General features: G+C 38.9%; 1 protein-coding gene across 2 annotated transcripts; it reads right to left on the reverse strand.

Annotated features, from left to right (window-relative positions):
• Nucleotides 1–1,759: 1,759 nt before the first annotated feature.
• Nucleotides 1,760–22,000, reverse strand: LOC114570101 (myosin heavy chain, skeletal muscle, adult). Of its 2 annotated transcripts, none has more exons than XM_028600326.1 (38): nt 21,800–22,000; nt 21,517–21,660; nt 21,274–21,430; nt 19,755–19,782; nt 19,576–19,668; nt 19,365–19,464; nt 18,716–18,779; nt 18,526–18,624; nt 18,315–18,418; nt 17,721–17,859; nt 17,508–17,626; nt 16,359–16,508; nt 16,109–16,279; nt 15,720–16,026; nt 15,557–15,627; nt 14,733–14,820; nt 14,175–14,292; nt 13,871–13,994; nt 13,457–13,593; nt 12,173–12,428; nt 10,987–11,229; nt 9,959–10,135; nt 9,691–9,836; nt 8,227–8,317; nt 7,758–8,147; nt 7,546–7,672; nt 7,341–7,459; nt 6,423–6,619; nt 6,158–6,341; nt 5,901–6,066; nt 5,680–5,804; nt 5,289–5,597; nt 4,998–5,201; nt 3,700–3,825; nt 3,434–3,604; nt 3,246–3,350; nt 3,042–3,137; nt 1,760–2,947 (listed from the first exon to the last, which is right to left on the reverse strand). In XM_028600326.1, exons 1-38 carry the CDS (start codon nt 21,998–22,000, stop codon nt 2,804–2,806), a joined length of 5,790 nt encoding a protein of 1,929 aa, XP_028456127.1. In that variant the 3' UTR covers nt 1,760–2,803. The 2 variants fall into 2 exon arrangements, with proteins under 2 accessions (XP_028456127.1, XP_028456126.1); XM_028600325.1 differs by having other exon boundaries at nt 19,365–19,457; nt 19,554–19,668.
• Nucleotides 22,001–22,518: the final 518 nt, after the last annotated feature.

Consider the following 22,518-nt stretch of genomic DNA (forward strand, 5'->3'; position numbering starts at 1 on the left):
AGCAAATACTAATACAGTATTTAAAAAAAAAAAAGAGTATATAATAAATAATATTGTTATAAGTCAAGACCACCACAGAACACTGTTTGCATGTGTTATGGGTTTGTTGATGCTGTTGCTATTTTAGTTGTGGTTTTTACGGTGTCAAGTGTTTTGATTTCCTTTAAATCGACATAATCTCTTTTATCCTGTGGTATCAGCCAGTTTATGAATAACTATACAAGAAAAAGTAATACAAGTAGAAGCAATACAAAACCTGCCAATGGGATTTCTGCATCCATCAAAAACCAAAAGTTCCACAAAGAAAACAGGCAATAAGGCTCAGAATTATACCAGAACTGTTTTAAACGGTTACATTTATTCCACTTTTCATCATCAGCGGCATAACAATTAGATTAATAACAACAAATAATACTGTGGCTTAGTTGGAACTTGTACACAGAGAACAAAAATGGGCCAAGAATCAAACCCTGTGGCACACTACCAATTAACATAATGTATAGATACACTGAACTTGATATTATAGAAAGATCATTTTTAATACTTTGAACTAAATCCTGGTGGCACATAAATTAAATTTACTATAAATGCTACTTTACTCTGCTGCTTTGAATTTAAATGTTAATTATCTGTAACTGCCCACCTTGAGGAAGTTGTCTAGTATTGTCTGCTTTGTTTATAAGTTAACACATAACAGTGTCCGGTGTGTGCATAGACACCTAGACAACATAGACAACACATGGAAGCTTTGTTTCTACAATTAGAATAAGCATGGATGAGCGTCTGTAACTTGATCTCTCATTATAATAGGGGGAGCAAATGAATAGCAGGTTGTCATATTGAAAATACATCACATCTTAATTCGCTCTTATCCAGCAATAAGGCAGAGTCTTTATATGTTTGCTTTGTAGTGTCCTGTGTTTGTATACTGTATATGTTTTCTGAATAAATATCCATACTGAAATGTTCTAGTTAGTATAAATAGTTCTGCCACCAAAATAAGCCTACCCAATTTGAGTAAATAACCCTTTAGTCTGACTAAAAATGTTGTTGAGGTTGTGGACTGCGTTTGTTCCTTCCGGTCTACTTAGTGCAAACAACAACCTGTCAGCCCCTTGAGTACCACCCGTTCCCTTCTTTGTGCTTTCTTTTCACTTGGAGGTTACCTTCAGCTCGTACGTAACCCTCCCCTGATGAAAGTCACACATGCACCACAGTAACCTTGCTTCAGAGGGATTTCTACAAATGTCATAAGCATACCAGCTGCTGCTGATTACAGCATCGCTGACAGGAGTAAAAAAGGTGGATTTTAATGTGGTTCGTTTGAACTAGCAGGCTTTGCTACAAATGTCAGGCCTGTGTTAGTCGGGTTTTTATCTAGTTTTTGTCTTTTGGTTTTGAGCTGAAGCTGTGAGCCAATGCTAATGTAATTTTTACAGTTGAATTGGTAAGTGTATTATGTGTGTGTGTGTATATATATATATATATATATATATATATATATATATATATATATATATATATATATATATATATGTAGTATTAGCTTTGTGCTCTGGTTTTTAGGTAAAATCAACAGTGTGGCATGGACATCTAAGAATCTAACCATGCTGGTTCAATGCATTAATTTATGCAGTATTTTTAATTGCATTTATTATTTTATTGATTGCGACTAGGTTGGGTGTGTATTTTTATAACTAATAAAATATATAGTTGCTTACCAGAAGGTATAACATTTTTAGATATGAGGTTATAACCTCATATCTAAAAATGTTATACCTTCTGGTAAGCAACTATATATTTTATTATCAATCCGATTTCAGTTTCTAAAATAGTAGTTACTTTTCCTTTTTGTTGTTACTGGAAAAAAAGGGGCTTGACTTAGGATGTAACTGTTGGTGAACAAATACAGAACAAAGCTTCAGATTTTATGTTTGTATTGGTATAAGGAATAATGTTAAATGTGGATAAAGTATCTACATCTTTTGCCGATCCATTTTTATCGCAGGTAAGACACGACTAATGGTGAGTTATTTATATACAGCTTAATAAGGAAGAAATACTCCAAATTGAAGATACATTTTTCTTATTGTTGGACCTTTTACAATCAAAACTAATATATCTTTTAAGATATTTTGTTTCTTTAATGAATAAATGTGTTATTATGTGATGGTGTTCAGACTGTAGGGAGGTTTAATTTATTAATATAATAAATGTTGCATTAAAGTTCAGATACAACTCAAGAGTGCTTGACAGACAAATCAAATACTTTCACAAAAGCATGTATCTGTTTTAGCAAGAATGAGGTTTTAGTTCAGATCAGTGCATAAATAACTGCAGAGTAGACACTATTTCTGGAACATGTTGAGCTGTCACTGTTTACTTTGCTCAGTCCTGACTGATCCCAGGCTTAACAAACCAGAATGGTCACTAGATGCTGTATTCAGTATGCAAGAAACGTTTTGTACATACTGATTTAACAACTCTGACTAGACAGCCTATCTGTAAAACTGTATATCTTTTGGGAATCAGACCTTGAGACTAGGCAGGTGGCAGTTGCAAGTGATGCACAAATCATGTTGCTATCGGCGGTCGCAATCCATTCTTTGTGAATTTGAATTTCTTTAAACTGTAGTCTGCAAAAATTCTACGCAAGCTAAAGAAACCATTTCAAAACCCACTGGATTAGCTGAACAATGCATCGCCAATAAGCTTTTCTATTTTCCTTTTACCATGAACAAGTGACATTTTGACGATACATGGTTTTCAGTGTCACTATGGTGGATTGTTTCAGTGTAAATATCTATTCCCCTTTACCGGCAACATCGCGGCTCTTCGCTCGTAATTTATTCAACTGGGATTCTGCGATGTCAGCTCGTTCCTCAGCTTCCTCCAGTTCATGTTGCACCTTCCGAGCTTTAGCCAGATGGATGCTGGTCTGTTCCTCCTGAGCATCGCAGAAGACAATATAGTAAAGAGCTATTTTTTTTAGGTACACATCAAGCAAACATTTCACACAGTATTCATGTATTTTTACTCACCGCCTCCTCACACTGCTGCTTATATGCTTTCATTTTTAGCTGCAGTTTGTTGACTAAATCTTGAAGTCTTGCCAAGCTCTTCTTTTCCTCCTCACCCTAAAACATCCAAGGTGTTACTCTCACATCTCATTTTTGCATATGCAAGCAGTCAAATCTCATCTAGTGAAATTCAAAGCTATTTATATAACGGGATATACCTTTTACCTGATAAGTGAGCTCTTTAATTTTCCTCTCATATTTCCGCACACCTTTCATGGCCTCGCCGCTGCGTTTCTGTTCTGCATCCAATTCATTTTCCAGCTCACGGACCTTAAAGATACAGTTGGTTTAAATCACTTTTCATTCTTTTTTTTCTCTCCAGAGAATGGTTTTTGTCCCCATTTGACTCCTACCCTAGCCTCCAGTTTCTGAAGCTGTTTCTTTCCTCCCTTCATGGCCAGGTTTTCAGCCTCGTCTAATCGCTGCTGCAGGTCTTTCACCGTCACCTCCAGGTTCTTCTTCATCCTCTCCAGATGAGCGCTGGTGTCCTGCTCTTTCTTCAGCTCCTCGGCCATCATGGCAGCCTGTATGCAAAGAACTCACTGTGAAATTTAATCTGCACGACCTCTTTGAAATGCCCCTCTGCAGTAAATTGGATAAGAAAGGGGGGAGGACTTACATCCATGATGGCTTTTTTGGCTTTCTCATCGGCATTCCTCGCCTCCTGGACGGCGTCCTCCGTCTCTGACTGCAGCTGAGCTAAATCACACTCCGTCTTCTTTTTATTGTTTTGGAGGCTGGAGTTCTAATTATTAGATAGCGGTTAGATGTGACACATGATTTTAAATTGTTAGTGGTTTGGATCCACAGACACATATTGATATTTTTCAAATATTTACAGATTTATACAATTGTTGTTGAGAAAACAAGGCCCATTAGGACCCTCTGGTGAGATTCTTTTCTCAGCTGCTGTTTAAACCCAAGAATGAGCCTCATTTCAGAAATGCTTGCTTTCTACTTGTGCAATACATAAAGAAAAGTTACATTTTAAAGTTAAGTTATATCCCAGTTATTATCAGGCTATTATAAGGTTTTAATTTGCACATGCATCATATGCTGGTGCCACTTTTTTAGCACTTTGGTCAACACTTGTATTTAAATGTCCTCTATAAATGTCACTTGTGTAAATTAGCATTATTTCACTTTCAAATTTGTATCCTTGCTCGACCTCCCATGTCTTGTCCTGTACTGTTATCTTTGTCCTGCTCGGTGGTGGAAAAGTATTGAGATGGATATCTTTACTTAAGTAAAAGTAAAGGTATCCACACCACACAGTGAAAACATTTTACTACAAGTAAAAACCTTACTTAAGTACAAGTATGTAAGTATTATCAGCAAAATTCCAATTCTATAAAAATCATTGTACAAGTACAAGGATGAGAATCTTCTCAACACACAAAGGAACAATTCATCCTTCAGTTTATCACAAATATTCAACACATCTGGAGATACTGGACGGGAAGGGGATGAAAAACGGTCATCTGAAAAGTAACTAAAGCTGTCAGACAAATGCAGTGGAGTAGATACAATATTTACCTCTGCGATGTAGTAAAGAAGAAGTATAAAGTTGTATAAAATGGAAATACTCAAGTGCAAGTACCTCAAATCTGAATTTGAGGAAATGTACTTGTAGTTACATTCCTGGTCCTATTACAGAATATTAAGAGTTTTCTGTTGCACGACTAAAACAACTTTTAAACGAGCAAACGTTCCACCAAAACAAGTTCCTTCCTGAGGCTGTTTTGCAGAGGCAGTGTCATTGGGCACCGCCCAAGACGATTGTGATTGGTTTAAAGAAATGCCAATAAACCAGAGCACGTTTTTCTCCCATCCCGGAATGCTGTGTGGACAAGCCAGACCCTCCTCCGCAACGCTGTGGAGGAAGGTCTGGCAATGCAAGACTAATTGTCTCCTAACCTGAGAGTTCAGCAGCTGAATCCTCTCACTGACGTCGATCAGTTCCTGCTCGGCCAGCTTGCGACTTCTCTCGGATTGCTCCAGCGCCGCCCTGATCTCCTCGTTCTCGGCCATCGTCAGGTTGTTGCGGCGCTCTGTGATAGCTAGTTGTTCCCTGAAGTCCTCCTGACTGTGGAGCGCTTCATCCAGATGGACCTGGGCGTCCTGGGACAGAAGGCAAAGGCTTGGAGCTTTGGATATGTCGGCCTAACATTTCACGTAAACATTTCTACGAGCAGCACATTAACAAACCTTCAACTGCGTCTGCAGGTTCCTCAGCTGTTTGGTGGCCTCGGCCGCCTGCCGATTGGCGTGACTCAACTGGATCTCCATCTCGTTCAGATCTCCCTCCATCTTTTTCTTCATCCGGGTGGCGTCGTTTCTGCTGCGCATCTCGGCGTCCAGCGTGTTCTGCAGAGTGTCCACGCTTCTCTGGTGATTCCTCTTGAGCTTGTCGATTTCTTCGTCTTTCTCCGCCACCTTTCTGTCAACTTCAGACTTGATCTGATTTAGTTCAAGTTGAAGGTGCAGGATTTTGGCCTCCTCGTGCTCTAGGGAAGACTACGGAGAAAATAACCAACATTTGGTTTTAGCCATTTCATGAAAATGGCCGTATAATGTAATTCAAAGACAAAACACGAACCTGGACCTCCTCAAGAGCTGCCTGGGTGCCTCTCTTCTCCTGCTCAGCTTGCTTTGCAGCTTTCTCCAGCTCATGGATAGTTTTTGCAGATTGTCCAACTTGCTCAGTGATTTCTGTAATCTCCTCTAAAAATGTAAAAAAAAACAAAAAAAAAACATTATCTTCATCGGTCAAAAACAAACACTGCCATATGTGTGATGCATTTGCAGCAGAACCCTTACGCTGAAGATTTTTATTCTCTCTTTTCATGGTCTCCAGATGATCCAGAGCCTCTTCGAATGAATTTTTCAGCTTGAAGAGTTCGGTATTGAGAACTCTAGACTCTCTCTGGCAAACTTCCAGATCTGATTGACTCTCCTCATATTTCTGTTTCCATTCAGCTAGTACCTAATAGAGGAGGAAACAGCATGTGTAATCAATGCAGCCTTAACACGATGCAAATGAGGTCATGTTTCTGAGGAGGAAGAAATGAACATACCTTATCAAAGTTTCTCTGTTTCTTGTCCAAGGAAGCATTGGCTGCATTTGACCTTTCCAGCTCAACCATGAGATCCTCCACTTCCGCCTGCAGCCTCTGCTTGGTTTTTTCCAGAGATGCACATTTGACATTTGCAGCCTCTGCCATTTCCCCAGACTCCTGCAGCCGCTGAGCCAGCCTCTTCCTTTGAACCAAACATAAATTGTGTTAATGTTGAGGCAACCCATCAGCAGTGAATCAGAAAAATACGCTGTACAGTTCTTACTTTGCCTCCTCGAGCTCTTCGGTGCGTTGGATGGCGTCCGTCTCGTATTTGGTTCTCCACTGAGCCACGTCGCTGTTGGCTTTGGACAGGCAGCGATGCAGCTCAGCTTTGGCCTCCTGTTCCTCCTCGTACTGCTCTCTCAGCAGCTCGCAGTCATGGCGAGATGACTGCAAACTGTGAGCCAGGGCGCTTTTTGTCTGAAAACAACAACAACATATACAACAGTGGTGTATTGCCTGAATTGAAACTGCTTTAGCAAGATGTAGTCAAAAGGTACCCAGTGGAGTTATTCAGGTTAACATCACAGTAGACAGAGAAAAGCTGTGAATCCTCACAGTTTGAGATGCTGGACGAGGGGAATGTTTAATCAATAAAAGAAATAAATGCCAATGTATTTTCTGTTGATCGTCAAATCACTGTTTCTCAAGTGAGAAACATTGAACGTAAATCAAACTTTTGTTTGTTTACAAGACTCCACAAGGCACCCTTTAAGACAAGTTTAGAAACTAGGGCTGCAACTAATGTTTATGATAAAATGCAAGAAAACTGTGAAAAATGCTCATTATAATTTCAACGTTGCAAATGTTTGCTTAAGAAATTCCTTAAACGATTAATCGATTATCCAAACTAGTTTGCCAAATAATTTTCTGTTAATTGACAAATCAATTATTCAACCAAGTGTTGCAGGTCTGTTAGTTTTTGCCTTTCTCGCCTTCTTTTAGTATCCTTGGACATCACAGATCCGCCTGGGTGATGAACATGAGCCTGTTGTGTACAACTTAACTTAACTTCCTGGGTATTAACTGATGTAAAGTGTGAGAGAGTGTCTTTGCTTCTCTGCCAAGTTCCCCAGTGCAAGTTTTTAATCATTGTGAATGTAGAGAGACTATATATCAGACTTAATTGCATCCTTCAGACCTTCATTTCCTCGTCCAAAAGTCTCTTCAACTCTTCGATTTGTTGACTCCCCACAGATTTCACTCTGCTCAGCTGGGACAGAGTGATTTCTTTCTCCTCCAGCAGACGTGTAAGCTCACCTGTTTGGATTCAAAAAGGACACAAACTGACTTATCGCTCCATCTTAATTGCTCTTTTGTGCATTTTTAATAACTTAGAAATGTACCGTTTTCTGTTTGTTGACGAGCACTGAGTGTAACGTAATCACTCAGAGACCTCTGGGCTTCATCTGCTTTGGTTTTATATTCATTCATTTGGTCTTCAAAGCTCCGGCACAGTTTCTCCAGATTAGCCTGAAATATTGATCGGTTATCACGAGCAAAAGATAAACTGAGATTAGAAAACATTGTTGGACGGGCCTCTTTGCAGTCCTTTTACCTTGCTTTTCAGAACACTCTCCATGTTGCTCGCCATGTCATCAATCTCCATCTTCAGCTCACTTTTCTCTTTCTCCAGTTTCTGCTTGACTTTTTGAAGGTTGTCTATCTGATCGCTGAGTTCGGCGACACTGTCGGCCTGTTTCTTGCGTAGAGTTGCGGCGATGGATTCGTGCTGCAGGGTGGACTCTTCCAGGTCCCAACGCAGCCTCTGAAACTCGGCCTCGCGCTTCTTGTTCAGCTCGGCCTGAGCGGCGGTAGCTCCCCCGGCCTCCTCCAGCCTCTCGCTGATCTCCTCCAGCTCTTGGGACAGATCACACCTCTGCTTCTCCACTTTGGCCCGAGCCAAACGTTCAACCTCGATTTGCTCTTCTTGCTCTTCAGTGCGAGCCTACAGTAAAATTATATTAATTTATAAAAATGTGGGTTTTTAGGATGATTAAGAAAATGTATTGAAATGTTCATCATACCTGAAGCTCTTTGATATTCTTTTGTAGTTGAGTGTTAAGGACTTGCTCATTATCGATTTTGCACTGCAGGCTGCTGATTTCAAAGTCCTTTCTGAAAAGAGTTATTTTTTTCAGCACAGAAAACATTTAAAATGTAATTGCTAAAATGTATTTTTTTTTTTCACCAAGAAGTTTTAAAGGAACAGTTTTGGAGCGCTTATTCGCTTTCTTGATGACAGTTCGATGACAAGATTGATACCACTCTCATGTTTGTATGGCAAATATGGCGCTACAGCCAGCAGCTAATTAGCTTAGCACAATGACTGGAATTGGGGGGAAACAGCTAGCCTGACTCAGTCCAAAGGGTAACGTGCTGGACCATTTTATGACGTATTGTCATGATTGTGAGGTTGCCAGGCAACCACTGGAGAGTCCAGCACGTAACCCGCTGTAAAATGAAGAAGAATTGATGTTTTTACTTTTCGGTTTTTGTTAGGATTGAATTAACTAGATATATTGTGCTGCTGCTTCCGAGGTAAAGTACGTAGGCAGGTTTATTACTTTTTGACAGAGCCAGGCTAGCTTATACTTAATTGTACCCGCTTTGTGGTTCCCGATATGCGCGGCAATAAATCATTGCAGTGGTCCTTTGTGGCCCTGATGTGTTGAGCAAACAACCATACATACGGTATATTAGGCAAATTTTTCATTGACTATCAGTTATGAACAATGAGCATAGTGTTAGTAAAAAGTATTTTAACAATAGAGAAGAACATCCTATCCAAAGTTATGCATGCACTTTGTATGACTGTAGTGTATTTCAATGTGAAACTGGTCATTCTAGATGGTTTTTTTTCCTACACAGTCAATGTCAGATGTACCTTGAGTTGTGAAAGAGCAGACTGATCTCATGAAGTGGCGTATGTAAGACACACCAATTCGTATGCCATCATTGGCTTGTTATCAAGACGCTTTCTGTTTGGCTTCCATTGACTTACATTACCTTGTGATTGTGTGTGAATTGACGCCGTAGCGAGTAGTAACACAGGACTTTCACCCAGGAGAGCGGGGATCGTGTCCTGCGTGTGATGTTTCCTTTCAACGTTTTTTCTTTTCCTAAACCCAACCCTGTTCCTTTCCTAAACCCAACCCGCATGTGACGTTTCCTAAACCCAACCGTAGCCTCGCGATAACACGAAGGCTACGTGTTATCGCAATAACACGTGGGTTTAGGCGACAACACGCCACATGCTACAGGGTAGACATACACGTGGATAGCTGAACATTCTTACAGATAACACGCCACTTTCTGCCAATGTTTACGCAAAGTCATGATGTCATGTTGGAAAGAGGTACTTTTTGATGATCTGTTGGTTTATTTGTACTTAAGGTACTGACATATTACCACATACTTGTGAGAATAGTACCATAGTGTCAGAAAAAACTGTAATAAAATCCATCCATCCATCCATCCATCCATCTTACTTTTTGAGTCTCTCCTCCATTTGCTGTCTTTCATTTGCCAGGTCCATGATGGATTCCTGAGACAGCTTCAGATCCCCCTCCAGTTTTCTTCTGGATCTCTCAGAGTCTGCATTCCCCTTCTTCTCCTGCTCCAGTGAGCCCTCCAGCTGCAAGAGACATTCAACCAGTACGTTAAGCAGTAAACCAAAGACACCAAACCAGGCTTACAATGATGCTAATGACCTTGGCGATCCAATTAAGAGAGAATTATTTTGTGGTCCAGACTTACATCATCGACCTGTTGCTCCAGCTTGGTTTTGGCCTTCATCAGAGAGTTGACTTTATCCTCCTCGGCCTGGAGATCATCCAGTGTCTGCTGGTGCACCTCCTGCAGAGCTCTCATCTCCTTTGAAGACTTCAGCAGTTTTTCCTCCTGAGTAGTGAGCTCCTCTACCAAGTTCTTCACCTAAGGAGAGAAGCTTTGGTAACACTTATAATAACCATCACTAATAAATGGTAGATTGATACTATTGTGAGTATGAATGTTATGGATGTATGTATTCCAGTTTATGGTAATAATCTTAAGAGAATAATAGACCCCCGGAAGAGTAGCTTCTGTTTATGACAGACCGAAGCAAATGGGGATCTTAATAAACAAACGTTTATTACGTGTAAAGTTATATTACGGTTAACAAACAATGAAATGATAATTCATGTTTACAAATTATTAGTAATGCTGTAATTTGTTATTTTAACAGTTTATTTTGTTTATTAGTTCTATTTCGCACACATTATTGTATATATTATGTAAGTATTTGTTATTGATTACCAAATGATTTGTAAAACTTAAAAAAAATCATTTGTACACTGTCAATAAACATTATTTGGATGGTTATTATAAAGATGATAATACCTTCTTAATAATTAATAAATAATTTGTACAGCATCTATAAACGTTAATTAGATAGCTATTATCAGTGCACAAATAATTTCCAAGTTTTTTGTCACTTTTGCTGATGTTTTTGTTGATTTTTTTATGCGTTTTTTTTAAAACATTTTGTTGTTTTTTTCCAACATTTTTGTGGCTTTTTCAATGTTCTTTAAAAAAAAAAAAAAAACACCCAAATTCAATGAAAGTAGTGAACTGATCATTTATTCTACTTGTGAAGAGCATTGTATGGAACCATCCATGTTATTTATTTTGACAATTTGGTTGATGGAAACCCAAATTTCTTATATAGACACTTTTCGAAAATGGGTCAAATTTGATCCGAGGACAACAAGAGGGTTAAAAAGGCATGACATCATCAGCGGCACCTTATTTTCGGTGGCGTATTTCTCCTTCTCCACTTTAATGATGGTGAGTTCCAGGTAGTCGATGTCTCTTTTTAGCTCCGAACATTCATCCTCCAGCTTCCTCTTCTTGGCCGTGATTTCGGCGTTAATCTCCTCCTCTTCCTCCATCCTCTCGGAGAACTCTTTGACTTTGGCCTCCAGGTGGATCTTGCTCTTTATCAAGCCTTCGCACCTCTCCTTGGCGTCACACAGGTTCTCCCGTTCCTGGAGAGCAGAGGCACAACGCTGCATTACAACAATTCAATTAGAGATGATGGTTATTCCTCTGGTTAATTTCATTCTTTTTAAACTTTTTTTTGTCTTGTCATTACATTGCCATTGGTAAATACTTAATATAATGTGTTGTGAATAAAGTTACATTCCACATTCCATTCTGTGAGAAGTCTTTTTTTGTATCCTAAATTGCAACATTGTTTTCCTATCAGTGTGAACAGACCTTGAGAAAATCCTTCCGCCCATCCTGACTCTCTTATCTGTGGAGCGATTGTTAGAAAATATATTTTATCCTTGTGTGTCTCATTAAAGCTTTGGAACATAGTGAACTGAACCTTTTTTTATTTATTTATGTGTATACGGTCAAAAAACATTTTGATCAAATATTCTTATGTTTTCTTTTGATCTATTGGTTAAATTATTATTATCCCCAAGAGAATTTGATTTGAAGTCTGGCACAAAATTGAAAGTTCTTCCAGCCAATTGCTATATATATTAAAGAATTATTATAATTTTTTTTTACATATTTTTTGTTTGTTTAGTGTGTTCGGAATATTGTGTATATTTTTAAATTGGGCTTACGTTATTTTTAATTTAAGCAGACATTATTTTAAAAGTTGTATTCATGAGTGTGTGTGTGTGTGTGTCTTAATAATTATTAATACTGATTATATTTCTCTTCTAAAATGTTGTAGCACCATTATCGTCATTTGGATTTGGTGTAATACCCCCCCCGTCTAATCTCGTATTTATCTTCTACTTTTACTTTATTGAATATCGCTCCTTTCTCTGCAGGCACCAATGACACTTCCTCTTATCTTACATTTCTATTGATTATGTAGTTGCTGAATAATAAAAAAAGTCTTTCCTCTCTCGATCTCTTTATCTGACAGAATGAAATCAATACAAACAGAGCATGTTGTTGGTGACATACTGCTTGGATTTGAAGGTAAAGGTCGTTCTTCTCCTGGACAAGCATGACCATTTTCTCTTCCAGCTCCTTACTCCTGGACTCCGACTTTGCAAAGTCCTCTTTGAGTCGTGAGAACTTCCCTTTCAGGTTCTGCATCTCCTTCTCGGCCTCCGCGCTTCGTAAAAGCGGCTTTATCTTAAAGAAGAGCCTCATCCAAGGCCAGTTCTTCACATTCATGAAGGAGCGGATGTTGTACTGGATGATGAAAATGGACTCTCTATGGAGTGAAAAAGCAAAACAATAAAGCCTGTTTTATAACAAACTATTGGCAGGATTTAAATGTGTCTGATTAAAAAAAAACTTGAATGACTTCTCCATAGCTTTTTTTCACTGCCTACAATGACTGAATGGCGTGAAGATATTTGCTAACACCATGTTGTTCATCTTATCTTAGCCTTAGCATGCTAACATTTGCTAATTAGCCCTTAACACAAAGTACAGCTGAGGTTGATGGGAACGTCATTAGTTTTGCAGGAATTTGGTCATAAACGATTTTGAAAAATCACAGTTTGACTTCATGGTGGTGCTAGAGAGAAGTCAGAGGATCAACAAAGTCAGTAGCATTCATCCTGAGAGGAAACATGACTGGCTGTACAAAATGTCATGACAATCCATCCAATAGTTGTTGACATATTTCAGTCCGGACCAAAGTGTAGGGTCGACTGATCACCATAGCCATCCGTAGGTGCTAGTAGGGATGTAACGATACATTGATCTGGATCGATATATTAATTCAATCCTCAACGATGTAATACTGTCGATACAAAGTGAAAATATCGATACATATCGTCATCTTTATTTTGATATTCCCACTTTATATTTATTCTTTTTTATTAAAAAAAAACGTAGTTTGTTTTAAATTTTAATTTCTGGAAGAGTTTAGTAATGAAATTGTCAAATCATAGTTAGTTAGTTGCTTTTTCTGAAAATATATAAATTGTAACTGATTGTGTTAAATGGACTTATGTATATCGTCTCATATTGGTCACAAGGCCCCTGAATTGAATCCAATCGAAATTGTATCGTGGCAGACTTTGTGATATCAGTAAATATTGTATTGTTTTCCTTAGAATCGATATAATATCGTATCGTGATATAACGTGTGATTTACACCCCTGGCTGGTAGCATGGCCTAAAATACATATTAGTGCAGCAGATTCTTCTCTGCTATCAACCATCAAGTTAAATAAATGTGAGATAAAAGATAAGTTCTGCCGTATTAAAGAAACCAATTTGTCAGTCAACCTTGTCTTGGTCATCTCCTTGAGCCGGAGCCTGGTGACGTAACCTCTGGACACGGCCTGGAGACGAGTCATCAGCACAGCCAGCCGCTCATCCCTCATCTCCTCCAGGAGACCCAGCAGGCCGGCTTTGAAAAACACCTGTATGTCAGGAAGATATGACATTTAAATGGAAATATATTCAATATCATTTGAGACATTTTTTCTGATTCTATGTGCCAAAGTTCAGCCATAAGTTAGGTAATGGCTTTAGTTTAACTACTAAGTTACAATCCCCAACTGTCAATTTGTAATGTCACAGTGTATGCTTTTACTGTTTTACTGTAAGTAGCTGGACTCTCTTGCTGTATGATATCCAGTAAATCCTAAGTAACAATAAGAACACATAAAACAGAAACAAACAGAACTGACAAGATACCTTTGTGGATCCAAATCTATACTGCGCATGGTCCACATCAATAGAGGAGAGCAGTTTCTCTGAAGCCTTCTTGCTGTCAATAAACTGTCCCTCCGGGATCGCACTGGCGTTCAGAATCCTGTATCTGTCACAAAGAGAATTGATGTTCAAATATAGTTGAGTTTCAGTGTTTTGTCATTAGTGTATATGTGTGTGTGTGTGTGTGTGTGTGTGTGTGTGTGTGTGTGTGTGTGTGTGTGTGTGTGTGTGTGTGTGTGAGACAACACGACAACACAGACAACACCAACAGAGTGTGGTGTGTTACCTCTGCTTGAAATCTCCATAGAGGATCCTGCTGGGGAATCCTTTTCTGCAAATCCTGATTCCTTCCAGCACGCCGTTACAGCGCAGCTGGTGAAGGACCAGATGGTGATCCATGGACCCTACATGGAACACACATTTTGGATTAAAGGAATAGTCCAACACATGTTAAGTTAAGGTAACTACAATCTGGTTCATTTTGTCTGTTTTGATTGCCCCGCCGTCCCTTTTAGTCTGGTTTTACATAATTTTGTACGTTTTAAAAGGAACAGTCTGACATTTTAGGAAATATACTGTAACAATTTGCTTTCTTTACAAGAGTTAGAAATCAATATCACTCTCATGTCTGTTCGGGGAATATCTAGCTGAAGCCAGTAGCTTGTAGCTTAGCTTAGCATAAAAATGGAAACAACAGGAAACAGCTCAGTTCTGTAACTACCAGCACGTCTAAAGCTCAATAATGAATACATTATATCTCCTTGGTGTGATGTAAAGACTTACAGACTTGAGAGTGGTATACAGCTTCTCTCTTTAACTTTAGAATAAAAATAATTCTTCTTACCTGGTGTCTTGGTTTCATTGGGGATAATGCATCTTACAAAGTGTGGATGTGTGGACCGGAGGTTGGCCATCAGTTTATTCAGGTTTTCCTGCAGGAGATGAACAGATTATTGTCTTTTAACATGCAATTAGTCTTCATTTTAACTTAAAGGAATGTTTTTTTTAAACAAGTTGGTATACGTTGTTACATGTCAGGTAGTAACCAGCACGGATGCATGGACATTAGCTTGCCAGACAGAAATGAACAGAGGCAAACTCTCAAAATTGTTTTACAAAACAAGCAGAGTTGTTACTGCTCAGTGATTCCGGCAGGTCACTGTTTATTCAGCATTAGATTCATATGTGAAGATGTTGAAACTTGAAACTTGGGAGCCTGAATTGCAGTTTATATTTACAATTTACATAATTAAAAGTCACACATGGTGGGATATCAATATTGTTTAAACTCTGTGTACTTAAATTGGACCATTTCTCGATTTAGGCCAAGAAAAGAAAAAATATAAATAAGTAATACAAATTTTCCTACCATAATAATTGAATGGCAGTGTAGAGAAAACTCTTAGAAACCTGCTTTCCATGTAGAAAAACTCAGGGACATACAACTGTTTTTACATTAATAAACATTTTTAGATAAAATATAAACAGAAAAAAAAATGGAAAAATGTCCAAATGAATAGAAAATTTATCAAAATGATCTGGGTGTAGGGGGGTTGCTTGGCCCACGCATTAATACAATTTGAGTAACTAATACCACCTCACCAGACTGACACCAAAGAAATCCATCAACGTAATTCCTTCAGTCATGATCTAACTGTTGATAATTACCCTAAAAAGTGCAGAAACCGTCTGGAAAGAAGACCCCTTTTTCTTGGCACTTCTCTTACTTCCATCAGCAGCTACAGAAACACAAAAGAAACAACATAACCTACGTATAAAACTATATAGTCGGCATAATCTCATTATAATATGTCATTAAAGGTGAACTGACCGTCAGCAGCAGCATATGTGGCAAAGAGCTGAGACAGCAGCCTCAGGGAAGCTTTTTGGTAAAGCTGCACCACAGTGTCGTTTAGCGGGTCTTTGTTTTTCTCCAGCCAGCCGCCGATGTTGTAGTCTACAGTGCCGGCATAATGCACGAGTGAGAAGTGGGCTTCGGCCTTTGCTTTGGAGGGCTTGGGCTTCTGAAATACGCTGTTCTTCCCCAAGTGTTGGTCGTACAGCTTGTTCTTGAAGGAGCCGTCTGTCGCTTTCGGAAACATGCACTCCTCTTCGAGAATAGAAAAAATACCCATCGGCTGCAGGAAAGAAAGCTGATAAGTGTTGGAATGCGCGCATCCATTGTCGACATAAATATTTGTATAAAAAAAGATGATGCACCTTTTCAATGAGCTCAATGCAGGCTGCCAAGTCCATGCCAAAGTCGATAAACTCCCACACAATCCCTTCTTTCTTGTATTCCTCTTGCTCCAACACAAACATGTGGTGGTTGAAAAACTGTTGCAGCTTCTCGTTGGTAAAGTTGATGCACAGCTGCTCCAGACTGTTCATCTGGATTAAACAACATTGTTTCATTGGATATTGAGATTTATGGAAATATTTTGTTTTATTTTGTGTGAATCCCGTTTACCTCAAAAATCTCAAACCCTGCGATATCCAGGACGCCGATGAAGTGCTGTCTTGGAAGTCTGGTGTCGAGCTGCTGGTTGATCCTGGTGACCATCCACAGGAACAGCTTCTCATACACCGCCTTAGACAGGGCGCCCATGGCATTGTTCACCTATAACCAGTAGTTTCTTAGTTTTAACTCCTTTATATGCTGTTGGGTAGTTTGATCTACAGCAGTGCATCATATTCTATAAGATCATCATATGTTTGTAGCGTCGCTGTCCTGTGTGAACCACGTATCTCTAAAAAGTCAACTTTTCATGGTATCAGAAAAACAGCCCTGTTTCCAGCTTTGTGACGATGCATTTTCCAGCTGATCCAAGAGGCTTTATTTAGCTTAAAGCTATAGTGCGTAGTTTCTGTCTCCCCCATGAGGAATTCTAAGTAATGAGAACAAAACTGTCGCTCAGCATCCACACGATACAAGCCTTCCGTGATCGCGCACCACCCCCGCCCCTCCTACACGCAATTGAAACAATGAAACAAATAAATAAAATTGAATTGAATTGCTTGTAACCAAGGAGGACACGGAGGATTAAAAAAAACATGATGGACTCTTCAGAAGAGGCTTCGCTCGATTTTCTGTGCGCGAAAGTTGCCGTACGACTCAATTTTCTAAACGTAGCCATACAGAGAAATACAGAGAGCGTTTTTTGGAGCTGATAGTCTTAATTAGCTTTGTATCAACTCATTTTGCAATGGCTTGAATGTAACGGACATTCACTAATATAAAAAAGTTACGCACTAAGGCTTTAAGAAGCAGGAGAATTTTCACAACACATAAAGGAACACATCATCCTTCAGTTTATCACAAACTTTCAAAATCAACACATCTGGAGATTTTCACTGGACAGGGAGGAATGACAAATTGTCTTCCACATAAAGCTGTCAGACTGTAGTGGAGTTAAAAGTACAATATTTACATCTGAGATGTAGTGGAGTAGAAGTATATAAGTTGCATAAAATGGAAATGCTCAAGTAAAGTACAAGTACCTTGAAATGTATACTCAAGTACAGTACTTGAGTAAATGTACCTAGACTCCACCACTGCCTATAATCAAAGATAATCTTTGAATTTCCACATTTTGTTAGATGTAGAGACAAACTTTACCTGCTGAGGAGTCTGACCCTTGGTGACATACTCATTCCCAACCTTTACTCGAGGATAACACAGCGCTTTCAGCAAATCAGCAGAGTTCAGACCCATGAGGTAGGCGACTTTGTCTGCCACTATGGGATAGTAAGCAACAAAAAGTGTATGTTGTAAGCTGTAATGTTGCCATACTGGAGGTTATTTGGTTTAAATTTAGCTCAGACGTCTCACCCTCGGTGCCATCGGGTTCCGCCTGCTCCTCCCGCTGCTTCTGCTTGAACTTCATGTTCCCATAATGCATCACAGCGCCAGTCAGCTTGTAGATGCCGACCTTTTCATCCACGCTAAACCCCAGGATGTCAATGGCACTCTGAGAAACGGACGCAGGTGTGATTAGAATTCTTAGTCTTAGTTTAGCAATAATACAAAAAAAATGTTTCCAATATTATTTGTATGGATAGTATCGATAAACCCTTCCACCACCTGAAATTACATTAAAAATACTAAAAACAGCAACAGGTTATGACCACAAACATATTACATACAACAGGTACAAGTTTAGTCTGGTATCTCACTCCTCATAATGTTGTATCGATCATCTTAAATTTACCACTGGCCATAATACCATATTGCCTTCATCAACTATTATTGATATTTTGTCCTTATGATACAGTATGATGATATCCTGTCATGGGTTCGAATTAACTGTATTTGTTTCCCTGCAGGGCGACTGGATGTGCAGCAGGTATAAAACATAAAAGACATAAAAATACATTAATGTTAACCTATAAAAGGATATCATTATTTGAGCCTTTGCACACTCACATCAGTGGCCATCAGCTCCTCCGTGTCATTGATGCTCAACACAGTGAGTTCACCCTGGCTGATGAAAGGGTAGTCGTACGGGTTGGTGGTTATCAGCATCATTTCTAAAAATGTAATACAAAAAGTACTGATTTCTCTATGCGGGATCAGCAGCTACTGTAGATCTGGAAGTGCAGCATGAGATTTCACAACTAGATAAAAGTATATTTACCGATTAAATCGGGCTTCTTGTTTGACAAGATTTGATAGAAGATGTGATAGCTCCTCTCTGCCGGCAGCTGAAAGGTCACTCTGGATTTTTCCAAAAGGTCTTCAATAAAATAAATATACAGTAAGCACAAACAAGAGATAAAATATATATAGCAGTGGGATATCAATGAAAGTTATGTAAGCAAACTTACACGTTTCAATATCAGCTGATGCCAACTTCCCCTTTGTTCCAAAGTGGATGCGGATGAATTTTCCCTGCAAAAAGTTATTTAAGTTTGCCATATGAGCTATAATATATTACAATTGACAATTGCTCTGATATTTGGAAACTGAGTGCCACTGGTGGAAAGTTACTAAGTACAATTACTCAACAACTGCACTTAAGTACAATTTCAAGGTACTTGTACATTCATTTTATTTAATTGTTATCCTTTTCATTCTACTTATATATTTTATATATATATACACATACAGTATATATATATATATATATATATATATATATATATATATATATATATATATATATATACTGTATATATATACATACTAAGTATCTGGGATTTTGATCACTGGGGAGAACTACCATCATAATTATTTTTTCATCCCATTATCTATTGATTAGCAAGTTATCATGGGTTATATAACGTGAGTTAATGAGATATGAGATAAATCATGACATTGTCATGAGATAATTAGCAATTATCGTGTTACATCAATGTAACAAAGTTGTTTGCTTGAAATATCAGATTAATTTTCTTATTATCAAGAGATAACAGGGTTACAAAATGAACAATAACAATAATAATTGTCAGCTTCTGTACTCAAATTTGAACCTACAAATCGAGAGGAGTTGTCGTTCCTCACAGTCTTGGCGTTCCCAAAAGCCTCCAGCAGAGGGTTGGCCTGGATGATTTGATCCTCCAGAGTTCCCTGTGAACTCAAATCATAAGTAAAAACTAGCTGTTTCAACAGATGTTTTCATATCTAATCCATACATTGTCAGAATGTGAGATAGGTGGACCGAACCTGTATTTTGCTGGGAAGTTGCTCTTTCTTGCTCGAGTCTCCGAATGATGCAATTGTTGCAAAATACTGGATGACTCGTTTTGTGTTGACGGTCTTCCCGGCACCAGATTCTCCACTGACAGAAGAACAGCATGACATGAGTGATGGAAATTAAAGAATATTGAGTTTTTTTTGTTTGACAGCACATAATATCACACTTACGTGATCAGGATAGACTGGTTCTCTCGATCTGTTAAAGGGAAAGAAACTGGGTGAACGTTGGTATAGTTCAGCTGTATTTGAGGTTTCAATCTGTTGAATTTTGATTTACTTTAAATTCTGAACTCAAACTTTGAATTATCTTTATTTACATTTTAGTTATTTTATCATTTTGGTTAAATGTTAGTCAAACGTGGTAGTTTTTGTCAGAAGAAATCCTGTAAATGTCTCTTTGTTCTGTTTTAATTATTTTTGTCAAGTTGTACTATTATGTGACATCTTTGCAGCAACCCCCCATTAAACCCCCTGATAGTTTGGTCTTTGGTTTCCTTATAATGAGAATTTGAACTAGTTCTAGTCACATTTTAGATACTAGAGTTAGTGGTATTGTGGTCAAAAACGTAAGACAATTTGGGGCAGTTTTAGTCAGGAAAGATTTTGGAAATTTTACTTTCCATCATCTTAAAATTTCTTTTGTCAATGTGTACTAACTTAATTCTTTCATTAAGTGCCCTGATAGTTGTGTCTTAAAACCCCAGAAAACTTGGTTTCAAATATTAAATATTACTGTGTATTACATACAATTTTCATGACTTAATCTGAAAATAATCAAAGTTAAGGTGGTTAAGTAAAGTAACTAAGTACATTTCGGAGGGAAAGATTGATTGCACCTTTTACTCCATTACATTTATTTGATAACTTTAGTTACTTTGAAGATTCAGATTAATACAAATTATGATGTATAATTATAGATTAAGATAAGACCTTATTGATCTTCTGGGATAAAGTGATGTATACATTAATGCATAAATAATCATAATTCAATAATAGACCTATGTAATTATAATTCTGAAATGTGCCATTCTGCATAATGAGTACTTTTACTTTTGGAACTTTAAGGATACTTTGATGCCAATGCGTTTGTACTTTTACGTAAGTAAAATGTTGAGTATTTCTACATTGGGGGTATTGCTGCCTTTTTTCTTCGAAGGATATTCTACCATTAGCATGAACGCAATGATGCTTATAATGTTACAATAATATCAAGGAAGCTTCAATCATTCATATAAGAAATACACAAAACTGAAGCAAATGGGGCGACGCCTGTGAGCTAGTTCAGGCACCCAACTCGAGGTGCACTGCACACACACACACGTGACACGCCTCACTCCCCGTATCATTTACCAAACATACCCCCTCAATTTGGCGGTCTATTTAAGCTGCACAATTTCCCCATCTCTGCCTTATTAGTGCTGCTGCTGCTGCCCTGCACCTGTATCACTGCCCGCTGTTAGCCCCATCACCACCCCCAGCATTCACTTGCAGGGTCCGGCCAGGGGGAAGCTACTTTATCATCACTCCTCAATATCTCATGTAAACCCATACTGCGGGGAAGCGATGAGGTCGGAGTCTGGCCGCCAAACACAATGTGCTGCTGTTATTATAAACATTTCAGACGTCAGTTGTCTGACTGAACTGCAGTTAGTCAGGCAAACGTCAGGTACGAGTGGTGAGACTGGACCTGTGAGCATGTACTGGTAAGCACTGTCAGAGATGGAGAAGATGTGTGGGGGGGCCTCCTGACGTTTTTTCCCACGGTAACCGGCCACCACCTCCGGGTTGTAAACCGGAAGCCATTTATAGGGGTTCACAGTCACACAGAAGAGCCCAGAGTAGGTCTGTGGAGAAATAAGAAGAGAAAAACCATCACCATAAAGAAATGATTAATTAAGTAGAAGGACGTGAGGTGCAAGTACATAGTTACATAGATCATCCAGGCAGCGTAGCGCTCCTTGAGGTTAAAGAGCACGGCAGGTTCATGCAGATGTGTCAGCAGGGCCATGTCCTCCAGCTTGTCAAACTTAGGAGGGTTCATGGGGCGAATGTCATCCAGGTGCACTGTGACAATCTGAAGGAGGAATTCAAAAGTCCAGCGAATTGAATGACACATAAAAACAGAGGATATGAGATGTCAGAATTTAGTAAATGCCTAGGAATGTTTCCCTGACTGCTTTACCATCTCAGATAAGACTTTGAAATACACCCACCTTTCCATCCTCAGTCTCCACAGTGACCTTAGAGCCATCTTGGCTTTTGATTTTCCCTTTCACATACTCCTGCTTCGGGTCAGGCACAAAGACAGCTGTTTTGGCATCAAAAGGCATGTTTTGTGCTGCGATTCTCTCCCGCTCTGATTTGCGGAGGTATGGGGCAGCCACCCCGTATATTTCCATCTCAGCATCGCTCATTTTATCTGGCTGCATGAGCGGGACAAAGAAATGCTCTTAAACATGATTAAAACTAAACAGAAGTTGGTCAAAATGAAAAGAATTGGATGTAGCATCATACTTACCAGAGGGCTGCAGACCAAAAAGAAGATTCCCCACTCTCTACTGCTGCTAATAGTTTCAGAAGAACAGCACAGACACCCCTCGGCCTAACAAGACTTTAACCGCTTTTATAAGCAATGGTGGGGCCTGTTAATGGCGCCTTGTTCTCCTATATTTGGAGATCTGGCTTCTACGCCACCTTGAAAAAGTCAAGTATGTCCATTTTATATTTCAAACTGTCTATGTATAGCTGTATTGTGTCACTTTTAAACGGTTTCAATTGTAACCCTTCAGGCTCTCCATTAAAAAGCAATGAATGCTAAGGACGACAGCTTAGAGGGCTTACAGTCCCCACACAGCGGACCTCATTTTCTGGGATCAGGGAAGATTAGGTCCGTCAGGGCATCGCTGAAATTCTGGCATTGGCTGTCTGGAGA

This window comes from Perca flavescens, chromosome 15 (genome assembly GCF_004354835.1).
Source record: "Perca flavescens isolate YP-PL-M2 chromosome 15, PFLA_1.0, whole genome shotgun sequence".
NCBI classification, from domain to species: domain Eukaryota; kingdom Metazoa; phylum Chordata; class Actinopteri; order Perciformes; family Percidae; genus Perca; species Perca flavescens.

Excerpts from the sequence above, each read along its gene's own strand:
- LOC114570101 (XM_028600325.1), bottom strand. The coding sequence starts at position 22,000 with ATGAGCGATGCTGAGATGGAAATATACGGGGTGGCTGCCCCATACCTC. Across the intron at positions 8,148-8,226 it reads AGAATATCAAAGAGCTTCAG|GCTCGCACTGAAGAGCAAGA; the intron begins GTATGATGAACA and ends ATTTTACTGTAG. Across the intron at positions 3,138-3,245 it reads TTAAAGAGCTCACTTATCAG|GGTGAGGAGGAAAAGAAGAG; the intron begins GTAAAAGGTATA and ends TGGATGTTTTAG.